Genomic DNA, 11,637 nt, shown 5'->3' with positions numbered 1-11,637 from the left:
GCCAAAATGGTAACAAAGTGGCTTAAGGATAACAAAGTCAATGTTTTAGAGTGACCATCATAAAGCCCTGATCTCAATCTTATTGAAAATTTATGGGCAAAGCTGAAAAGGCAGAGACGAGCAAGGCGACCTACAAACCTGGATCAGTCACACCAGTTTTGTCAGGAGGAATGGGCCCAAATTCCGACCAACTATTGTGAGAAGCTTGTGGAAGGATATCCCAAACGTTTGATCCAAGTCTTTCAGTTTAAGGGCAATGGTACCAAATGCTATTGAAATGTATGTAAACTTTTGACTTTGCAGTAAGTTATAAAAATTCCTTAAAATATTCTCTCTCTCATTATTCTGGCATTTGGCAAATATTATAAATGATGGTAATCCTAATTGACCTAAAACGGGAAAGGTTTATTCTGATTTCATGTCAGATATTGAAAAAAACATGCAGATGTGTCTTTTTATGTATTGTATGTAAAGTTCTGGTTTCTACTGTAGGTGATATCCAGAAGTCTATTGATCCTATTCTGAACATTATTGGAGAGTTTGGTGAATGGTCAGGACTGTCCATTAATCGGGATAAGTCGGTTATTCTACCATTTGATGATATCCCTGATTCGAGCATATTAGAACATACACGAATACAAACGGTTGAGAAATTCTAATACCGAGTATAAGTATAACGATAAGATCTCCGGATTACATTGTACTGAATCTATATCTTCTTCTGGAAAAGTATTAAAAGAAAATCGATGCGTGGTGGAAATTACCATTATCAGCTGTAGGAAGAGGGAACTTATTACAAATGACATTGATGCCCCAACTCTTATACATTCTGCATAATGCCCCTATTTGGATCCATAATTCCCATTTTCAGAAAATTCATAGCAAGTTTCATTCTCTTATATGGAAAAAGAAATCAGCTAGGATAAAATGTGAATATCTACAAAGTGACAAGGAATCTGGTGGATTGGCGATTCCTAATGCACTAATGTATTATATTGCAACATTTGGGTGGGAAGCATAGCGCTGCAAACCCAAATAGTATTAAGGGGTTAATTACCTCAAGAACACGGTGGAATATTCCTATTCATATAGTGGAGGAAGTGGGAGGAGGCCTGACAGGAAGTGGTGGATGCGGAGCCTGCCGTGTGCTGCAAGAGTTGTGCTGTGTGTGGAGAGAGCTCCTGGGAAGGGAGGAGAGCCAGGCGGAGGTGACCGAGCGGACCGGGAGGACCAGTAGGAGGCGACCGGAGGGACGAGCGCAAGAGAGCGCTGTGGCAGCGTGCAGTGCCGGCCAGCGGAGGGTGCCAGGTGGTGGTGACCAGGAGGTGATCAGGAGGACCGGTAAGAGGCGACCGGAGGGACAAGCGCGCTGTGATAGCGTGCAGCGTCCCTAGAGGAGGTGAGTGAGGGGCAGGAGGCCGCGATAAGCGGCCCTACTGAACCCAAGTGTGTACTGTACTGTATTGTATTTGTATTGTATTCCCTAGTCCATATTTAATTGATCACCCCCGTCCATATTTAAATTGATTCCCCTGAACACCCCCGTCCATATTTAACTGATCCCTCTGACCACATTAAATTGACCCCCCGTCCTCATTTAATTGATCCCCGACCACCCCCCATCCATATTAAAGTGATCCCCCTGACCACATTTAAATGATTGATCCCCCTTGTCCTATTTAATAGATTCCCCTTGTCCACTTTTACTCATCCCCAGTCCCTATCTATTTGCCTTATCCCCCACCATATTTTATTAACCCCTGTCCATAATTAATTGATTGATTCCCCAGACCACAATTATTTCCCCAGTCCATATTTATTGATATTATTGATACTTATTGATCCCCAGTCCTTAGTTAATTGACCCACCGTCCATACCTATTTATTTGCTTTACCCCCCATCTTATTTAATTAAACCCCCTGTCCATAATTAATTGATTGATTCCCTAGTCCACAATTAATTATTTCCCCAGTTCATACTTATTGATCCCAGTCCATAGTTAATTGACACACCGTCCATACTTAATTAATCCACCTGACCCACTCAGCTGATCCCCCGTCCATACTTAATTGATACTTAATTGATCCCCCGTCCATACTTAACTGATCCCGCGCCGATATCTAATCGATACACTTGCACATCCCTAATTGATCCCCGTCCATACACCTATATATAAATAATTGTGTTTTGTACTTGTACATATATACTGACTGTATCCCCATATTTAAAATGACGTCCATGTTGGCCGGAGCCGTGCAGTGTACATCTTGCGCAATGTATGCATTCCCTGAGCTACCGCTCAGGGATCCATACTGCTGCGAGAGATGTGAGCATATCGTGCACTTGGAAGCCCAAATCCTGGATCTAAGTGCTCAGATAGCGGTATTGAGGAGCATCGACAACATGGAACGGAGTTTGCTGCTCACCGAGCAGACACTCAATGGGTCAACACTGGGGGTGGAGCTTAGTGGGGAAGCGCAGGCTGAACAGGCAGGGAGCTGGGTAACAGTTAGAAGGGATAGAGGGAAGAAATATAGGAAGGCTGGTTCAGAACCGGCATTATTGGAGCACGACAGATCCTCTGACCGCCGGGGGAGTGTATGCTCCAGTAATGAGGGGGAGGGGGGAAGTGTAGGGCAGGCTAGACAGGTTCTGGTAGTGGGTGACTCTATTATTAGGGGGACAGACAGGGCAATCTGTCACAAAGACCGGGATCGCCGAACGGTGTGCTGCCTCCCTGGCGCTCGAGTCCGGCACATCGTGGATCGGGTTGACAGGTTACTGGGTGGGGCTGGCGAAGACCCAGCGGTCATGGTCCACATTGGCACCAATGACAAAGTGAGTGGTAGATGGAGGGTCCTTAAAAATGATTTCAGGGATCTAGGTAGGAAGCTTAGGGCAAGGACCTCCAAGGTAGTTTTCTCAGAAATACTACCAATCCCGCGAGCCACACAGGAGCGCCAACGGGAGGTTAGGGAGGTGAATAAGTGGCTAAAGAGTTGGTGCAAGGCAGAAGGGTTTGGGTTCATGGAGAACTGGGCCGACTTCGCTGTCGGCTACAGGCTCTACCGTAGGGACGGGCTGCACCTCAATGGGGAGGGTGCAGCGGTGCTGGGGAAGAAGATGGCTAATAGGTTGGAGGAGTTTTTAAACTAGAGACGGGGGGGGGGAAACCAAGGAAATAGGTGGGATGTGAGGCAAGCAAGGGGGAAGGGGAGAAGTGAATATAATGAGGGTGGAGAGGGGGGTGGGGATAGTACAGTTAGAGAAGAATAGGATGCTAAATAACCCCAAAGTTTTATCTTGCATGCTGACCAACGCAAGAAGCCTGACCAATAAGGCGGATGAGCTGCGGGCGCTTATATCGGAAGAGAGGTATGACATCGTAGGTGTAACAGAGACTTGGCTAGACGATAGCTACGACTGGGCGGTAAATTTAACAGATTATAGTTTATTTAGAAGGGACCGGAAACAGGGGAAGGGCGGAGGAGTCTGCTTATATGTAAAGTCACGTCTAAAGCCCAGACTAAGGGAAGATATAGGAGAGGGAGAAGAGGGGGTCGAGTCCATGTGGGTAGAGATAGAGGGGGCAAAAAATAATAATAAAATATTACTGGGGGTCTGCTATAAGCCACCCAATATAACAGAGGAGAATGAGAAACTGCTATTAGGACAAATAGACAAAGTAGCAAAACATAATGAGGTGATTGTAATGGGGGACTTCAACTACCCGGATATTGACTGGGAAACAGAAACCTGTAGATCTCAGAAAGGAAAAAGGTTCTTGACAAATATCAAGGATAATTATCTCTCCCAACTAGTGCAGGAACCAACGAGAGGGAAGGCCGTGTTGGACTTAATATTGACTAATAGGCCTGATAGAATAACTGAGGTACAGATAGGGGGGCACCTAGGTAATAGCGATCATAATATTATCAATTTCAAAATGCCCTTCAGTAGGGTTATCAATAAGGGAACAACTAAAACATTAAACTTTAGGAGGGCGAAGTTTGATCAGCTGAAAGAAAACCTTCAACTTATAGACTGGGACAAAGTTCTTAATCAAGGAAATACGAATAGTAAATGGGAAACCTTCAAAAGAATTCTGAATACTCAGTGCGAGAGGTATATACCGTATGGGAATAAAAGGGCCAGAAATAAGAGGAAACCAATATGGTTGAATAAGAACGTAAAAGGGGCATTAAATAGCAAAAAAGAGGCATTCAAGAGATTAAAACAGGAAAACAGCAAGGAGGCACTAATGTGTTACAAGGAAAAAACGAGAACCTGCAAAAAACAAATAAAAATAGCAAAGGAGGAAACAGAGAGACGTATTGCTAGGGAAAGTAGATCAAATCCCAAACTGTTCTTTACGTATATAAATAGTAAAAGGATTAAATCGAATAATATTGGACCGATAAAAAGTGATGAAGGCAAAATCATAGAGAAAGATGAGGATAAAGCTAATCTATTAAATAAATTTTTTTCGTCAACTTTCACAAAGGAAAAAGAACTAACAGGCGAAATGAGAAGTGACAAGCTTAATCCTCCACTAAGTATGACAAATCTAACCCAAGCTGGGGTACAGAAACGCCTCAGTAACATTAAAATAAACAAATCACCAGGACCTGATGGCATACACCCACGGGTACTAAGGGAACTAAGTAATGTGATAGACAGACCGTTATATCTTATATTTAAGGACTCTGTTGAGACTGGGTCTGTACCACTTGATTGGCGACAGGCGAATGTAGTGCCAATATTCAAAAAGGGAGCAAAAAGTAACACCGGAAACTATCGGCCGGTGAGTCTGACGTCCGTTGTGGGCAAAATTTTTGAAGGCTTTATTAATGAGGCAATCATGGAGCATCTTGATGCTAATAATCTATTAACCCCGAACCAACATGGATTCATGAGGAATCGTTCCTGCCAAACAAACCTGATTGACTTCTACGAGGAGGTTAGCTCTCGAGTAGATCAGGGGGAACCAGTGGATGTCGTGTATCTCGACTTCTCAAAAGCGTTCGATAGCGTGCCACATAATAGGTTGGTATACAAAATGAGAATGATGGGGCTGGGGGAAAATGTCTGCAAGTGGGTAGCTAACTGGCTAAAGGATAGAAGGCAGAGGGTGGTTATAAATGGAATATACTCAGATTGGGTAAGCGTCACTAGTGGGGTACCACAGGGGTCTGTACTAGGCCCAATGTTATTTAATATCTTTATTAACGACATAGTCAACGGGATAAATAGTAAAATATCAATATTTGCAGATGACACAAAGTTATGTAAAACAATTAATACAAAAGAGGATAGTGAAGACCTACAGAGGGATTTGGATAAGCTGGGTAGGTGGAGCATTAAATGGCAAATGAGGTTTAACGAGGAGAAATGTAAGGTCATACATATGGGAAGGAAAAATGGAAGTCACCAGTACTCACTGAATGGGAAATCATTGGGGAATTCAGAGATGGAGAAGGACTTGGGCATCTTGATTGAGAGCAAACTAAATTGGAGTGCCCAAAGTCAGGCCGCTGCTGTAAGGGCAAACAGGGTAATGGGATGTATCAGAAGAGGTATAGCTGCAAAGGATGAGAACATTGTTCTTCCACTGTACAAAGCACTGGTCAGACCACACTTGGAATACTGTGCTCAGTTATGGGCCCCAATATATAGAAAGGATATAAATGAGCTTGAAAAGGTACAAAGGAGGGCAACAAAATTAATAAGGGGAATGGAGGGACTGCAATACCCAGAGAGGTTGGCAAAACTAGGACTATTCAGCCTGGAAAAGAGAAAGGTTGAGGGGGGACATAATAAATGTGAACAAATATGTTAGGGGACAGTATAGAGACCTTGCCTGGGATTTGTTCAAAAGGAGGGATATTACGGTAACAAGAGGGCATTCACTAAGACTGGAAGAGAAAAGGTTTCAGCACCAGCATAGGAAGGGGTTCTTTACGGTAAGAGCAGTGAGAATATGGAATTCACTGAGTGAGGAGACGGTAATGTCGGATTCACTAAACCAGTTCAAGCGGGGACTGGATGCTTTTCTAGATACCAGGCAGATTTCTGCATATACTTAAAAATAGAATAAAATAGTAGGTTGATACAGGGATTTATTCTGACTGCTGGTTTCAGAGTCGGGAGGGAATTTTTCCTCAGGTGAAGATTGGCTAAATCATTTGGGGTTTTTGCCCTCCTCTGGATCAACTTTAGCAATTACAGAACTAACAGGTCGAACTTGATGGACGCAAGTCTTTATTCGGCTTTACTAACTATGTAACTGAATGACCTCGCACACAAGAAATCAATATACCCTACACTTGCTCTACTCTACAAGGTCCGGGATAGGGGTAAAGATATAATGGAAATAGGAGACTGCAATGAATATACACCTATATGGTTTAATAATGAATATGCAGAGGTCTATAAATTAGAGGGATTCCGGAGTTGGGTGGATAAAGGAATATATACGATATAAAACATATATACGATATAAAACATATTGTCTGAAGGGATACTTAAGTCCTTTAATGAATTAATGGGGGGATTTGGGTTGACAAATAAACAATTCTAGAAATATCTACAGTTTCGGCATTCATTTAATGCACAATCAAGATGGACGCCCTTTTGGGTAGAAAATAATACTTTTGTTAAGTTGGTATTAGAGAAGGGAAATACTAAGGGTCGTATTTCTGATATTTACTGAGTCCTTCTTGATAATTATTTAAAAATATTTCCTTCTCCAGCTAGACAAAAATGGATGGAGATATAGGTCCAATTTCTGAGGATCAATGGAGAGCGGTATTAGAACTGGTACCCCAATTATCTGTAAATGAGGCTGAGATTTTCCCAGATCATATTAATACATAGGAAATATAAGACGCCTAGATTCCTATGTAACATAGGATACCGGACTGATGCTGAATGTCCAGGATGTAACATGGATGCTGCGGCCTATTACATACGCTATGGGAATGCCGGGAGTTAGGTAAATACTGGAAAGGAGTTCTGTCTATTATAAAGAGGGTATATAAAATAGATATTCAACCAGACCCCAAAAAATGCCTATTAGGTATATTAGAGGATGATATGGAATTTGACCCAATTTCAATAGGGATTTCACATATTTTATTTCAAGCTAGGAAACATATTGCATCCAAATGGATTAACCCCTCACCTCCAGAAATGAGTGAACTCAAAAATAGGATAAATAATATTATCAGATTAGAAAAAGGGGTATGTAAAAAACAAAACTCAATGAATAAATTAGAGAAAATATAGGGCTTATGGTTGGATACACCAGGAATGCCATCAAGAGGGTTATTGCTGGAGAGACAATTTAACTGATGGGATGGGGGGGGGGGGGACTGGCGAGGTCTAATGTTTCATTGTAATGTGTATTGGAATTCCCTAACATGTGGTATGGGTAATATAGCACACCTATATGTGTATAGGATTATAATGTTTATTACAATATTATAGTTATATAAGAGATTTCAAGAATGTGGAATGTTAATTGTAAGATATAGTAACTGCAAGTTATCAGATGGTAATGGGCAAGCTGAAAGGATATATAGGAGAGATGCATGTATGTCATCCCTATGATATGTTATTTTATTTCACTATTGTATGTACTGATTTCTTGTTTTATCCAAAAAAAAAAATAGTGAAAAAAATCTCAAAAGTGTATTGGATTAAAAAAAAAAAGATCACGAAAAAAGGTTCTCCACTGTGTGGGTTCTCTTGTGACTATCAAGAATCATTTTACGATTAAAACATTTCCCACATTCTGAACATGAAAAAGGCTTCTCCCCTGTGTGAGTTCTCTGGTGTTTAACCAAAGCTGATTTAAGGTTAAAACATTTCCCACATTCTGGACATGAAAAAGGCTTCTCCCCTGTGTGGGTTCTCTGGTGCCTAATCAAAACTGATTTTTGGTTAAAACATTTCCCACATTCTGAACAAGAAAAAGGCTTCTCCCCTGTGTGGGTTCTCTTGTGGCAATCAAGAACCATTTTACGATTAAAACATTTCCCACATTCTGAACATGAAAAAGGCTTCTCTCCTGTGTGAGTTCTTTGGTGAGTAACAAGATCTGATTTCTGGTTAAAACATTTCCCACATTCTGAACAGGAAAAGGGCTTCTCTCCTGTGTGAGTTATCTGGTGTCTATCAAGATGCACTTTCTGGTTAAAACATTTCCCACATTCTGAACATGAAAAAGGCTTCTCCCCTGTGTGAGTTCTCTGGTGACGAACAAGAGCTGATTTCTGGTTACAACATTTCCCACATTCTGAACATGAAAATGAATTCTCCACTGCGTGGATTCTCTGGTGATTAACAAAAACTGATTTCTGGTTAAAACATTTTCCACATTTGGAATAAAAAAATCTATTCTCCATTGTGTGTATTTTTTGATGTTTAAGAATATGCTTTTTGAGGGTAAAACTGTTTCCATTTTCTGAATGTGAAAATGATTTCTTTGCATTAGGAGCAGTTTGTATTGTAATGCTTATTTTATTTTGATTTTCCTTAGTAGTCGGTAATGAATCAGCAGACAGGACATGTTTCATAGAATTAGATGATAGATCTTTGCTGTGAAGGGATGATGGTATATCTGGAGTAATGGCATTCACTTCAATTGTATCCTGTGGGATCTCAACATCATCCAATTTAAAAATCTTCTGTCCATCTGATCTTCTGGTACAGTCATCTGCCAAGAAAAAAAAAAATTATTAATTTTTAATAAAATATCCTTGAAATTTATATTTTTTAACATTTCTACTTAAAATGTCTAAACAAACAGATCCCTGGGCTACATGCTAGTCCAGGAAAATGAAAAAATATATGCTCAAGCTTAAAAATCTATTTTATTAGACACAAATCTAAAAAATAGAGGATTTTAAATATTCCTCTATTTTTTAGATTTGTGTCTAATAAAATTGATTTTTAAACTTGAGCATATATCCCTTCATTTCCCTGGATTAGCATTTAGCCCAAGGATGTGTTTGTTTAGATTGATTTAGAAGTGGTATGCAATCTTTATTTATTTTTCAGTGGGATTCTTGTGTTAATTGTACTTAAAATGTCTGTAGAAATGGCAAGTTATTGACCGAATGACAGTTCACAGTCTAATAGAAAACCTCATAGGATGAACCAGTGGATCGTGGTGTCCAACTGTTTGTTCATTCTACCTTCTAAATATGGAATAAGAAGCCACCAAACAATGTTATGTAGGCAAAAATAATATCAATAAAAACTTCTACTCATCTCACAAAAAACAAGTCCCCACTCAAGTCAAACAGAGGATTCCACATTATTAGATTCTCAAAGGCTCTTTAGAATCAACATGGCTTCCATAAACCAATCCAGCAAAATCCACTCTTTCTAAGTCAAATCCCCCCTCGCTTCTGAGCCTTGCAGTGTGCCCAAACAACATTTAGCATCCATGTATTTGGCATTACTATAGTGAGAATAACTCACTTAATTTACGGTGTGTGTCTCCTGGAGCTCAATCTGGGCACTATGTGCTTGGTAAAAAAAAATGGCCAATGTGCAATTATTACTCTCCAACATCCACTGCGTGCTAATTTTCAGAAAGTGCCTATGTAGTCAAAATAATCAAAACTTTTATAGATTAATTCACTGAGGGTTATAATTTCCAAAATGAATTCACTTTATGGGGATTTTTACTTTCCGGGTTTTCTGACATTTTGTCATATTAGGGCTTCTGCAAATGGTGGGTCCCATCTCCTCTGGGATCTGCTCCTGCGACGTCTGCTTCTGTCACCAGTAGAGAAATTTTTACCGCACACTCATTCTGCAGACGGCGCTGGTGATGGAGGAGACGTCAGAACCAGAAGCTCTGGGCGGCGCAGACTCTGTCCAGCCACTAAGATTAGGGTTGCTGGGACCTGTAGTACTATCCAGTCTGGCAGTATGGTGTGTGCTGTCCAGCTGGAGTAATCTGCTCCCTGCTTCAGCCATTTGGAAAGCACCGCACCCTACTAAAGCTGGAAGCATATTGCCGGAAGCTGCCAGATACAGCCTTGTCCTCCTCTGGTTCAGTCCTCTGTGCTCCGCTCCCGGCTTGTGTATTTGTTTCCTGTTGTGACCTCGGCCCGTTTACTGACTACTCTTGTGTCTTCTGATTTTGTATTTTCTCTGCCCTCCTGGTTCTGACCCAACTACCTGAATATTCTTCTTCCCATCTCACTCCACAGAACAGCAGGTAACACCGTGGCCCAAGCCTAAGGATTTCTGTGTAAGAACAGATCCATGTAGAGGGGTTAAATAAGTGATGAGCAAGACGATCCCTGGGATCTAGAAAATGAAGTAGATAGCGCCAAGCCTGTTTGTGGTAGTCATCTTTTGAGCTGCCATGTGACCATGAACAGCGCCCCCAATACATTGTGTCTGCACACTATTCCAGCAAGATCTGCATTCAAATAGCTAAATGGCGCTCCTTCCCTTCTTAACCTGCCATGTGCCCAGACAGTAGTGTACAACCATATATAGGGGATTGTCAGATTCAAGAGAAGTTAGAAAATAATTTGTAAGGTCCATTTGTTTCCTATTATCCTTTGTGAAGAATCTCAAAGTTATCACCACATAAAGTGACACGTTAGATTAGAAAAATGGGACCTGATTAAAACGCAAAACTGGCTGCGGGAAGGGGTTAAATCAGAGTATTTTGGGCACCAACTACTATAGTCAAAAACTGTAAGTATAGACAATAACATCTACTGAAATTATCAAACTCAACAGTCTCCATTAGTAAATAGTGAGTAACTAGTGGTGAAACCTCTCTGGGGTAATTGGAGTATGGGGCTCGGTGGCTCTTGGGAATCTAAACTATCGTAAGGGACAATATTTTCTATCAGATGAGTTTCAAGAAGAAATATTAGACGTTCAAAGAGAACTTTTTATAATAGTGCAGAGATGAGGTGTCTAAAATTTAGATCTCGGACATTTGGAAAAAGCAATGGAGATCTTTTTTCAAAGACTAGCAGGGTGTAATGAGTCTCACATAAGTGAGGCCGGCCGATCCCACCACAACCTGTAAAAAAAAAGAATTTTTTTTATTCTATGTTAGATCCCCAACAACCATGTATATTTGGGGAGAGACCTCCAACAATAAACTGGAGTTTAGAGAAAGTATTAGTGCCCCCATTTCAGGAGAGATTGTGCAGTAATCTGAATTCCTTAGGATTGAAAACATAATGGAATTTATGACGTGGAGTGAATCCAACATACCAGGGCTCGAGCCATGCCAACACATCTCCTGCAGACGTGAATAAATGTATATTACAGCCATCAGCCACGCACAGCTTAGAGATATATCATGGCACAGGTGTAATGTTTTCTGTATAGTTTATCACAATCCTGTTTGAAGTTAGATTTAAAATAAATTTTAAAGTTTAGATAAAAGGAAACTCGGTTGTTATTGCATCATTACCCTTCGCTTTCTCTTACAGACCCATCATAATATTTTTCTTTAAGTGATTTTCTCACTAGTCAGCACATTCTACGTACGCTGCCATTTGGCTTTGTGGTTTACAGATCTGGGCAGGTAAAGGTCAGCGTCTCCTAATCCCAGGGGGCAGGTGGATCCTCCAGGTTGTAAGTTC

The 11,637-nt window shown here is 40.8% G+C and overlaps 1 protein-coding gene across 1 annotated transcript in view; it reads right to left on the bottom strand.

The window, feature by feature from the left end:
• Positions 1-7,371: 7,371 nt before the first annotated feature.
• Positions 7,372-11,637, bottom strand: part of LOC141230061 (uncharacterized) — a 42,607-nt gene continuing 38,341 nt past the window's right edge. Inside the window, exon 7 of the mRNA XM_073667550.1 lies at positions 7,372-8,720. Coding sequence (XP_073523651.1) covers positions 7,717-8,720 — 1,004 coding nt within the window. The 3' untranslated portion in view covers positions 7,372-7,716. The remainder of the gene's footprint in view (positions 8,721-11,637) is intronic.

Source organism: Phyllobates terribilis, unplaced genomic scaffold, assembly GCF_046119375.1.
Source record: "Phyllobates terribilis strain yellow unplaced genomic scaffold, ASM4611937v1 Scaffold_489__1_contigs__length_1346288, whole genome shotgun sequence".
Lineage (NCBI taxonomy): Eukaryota > Metazoa > Chordata > Amphibia > Anura > Dendrobatidae > Phyllobates > Phyllobates terribilis.
Note: the sequence above shows the minus strand (reverse complement) of the source record. Positions and strands in the feature narration are given on the sequence as shown.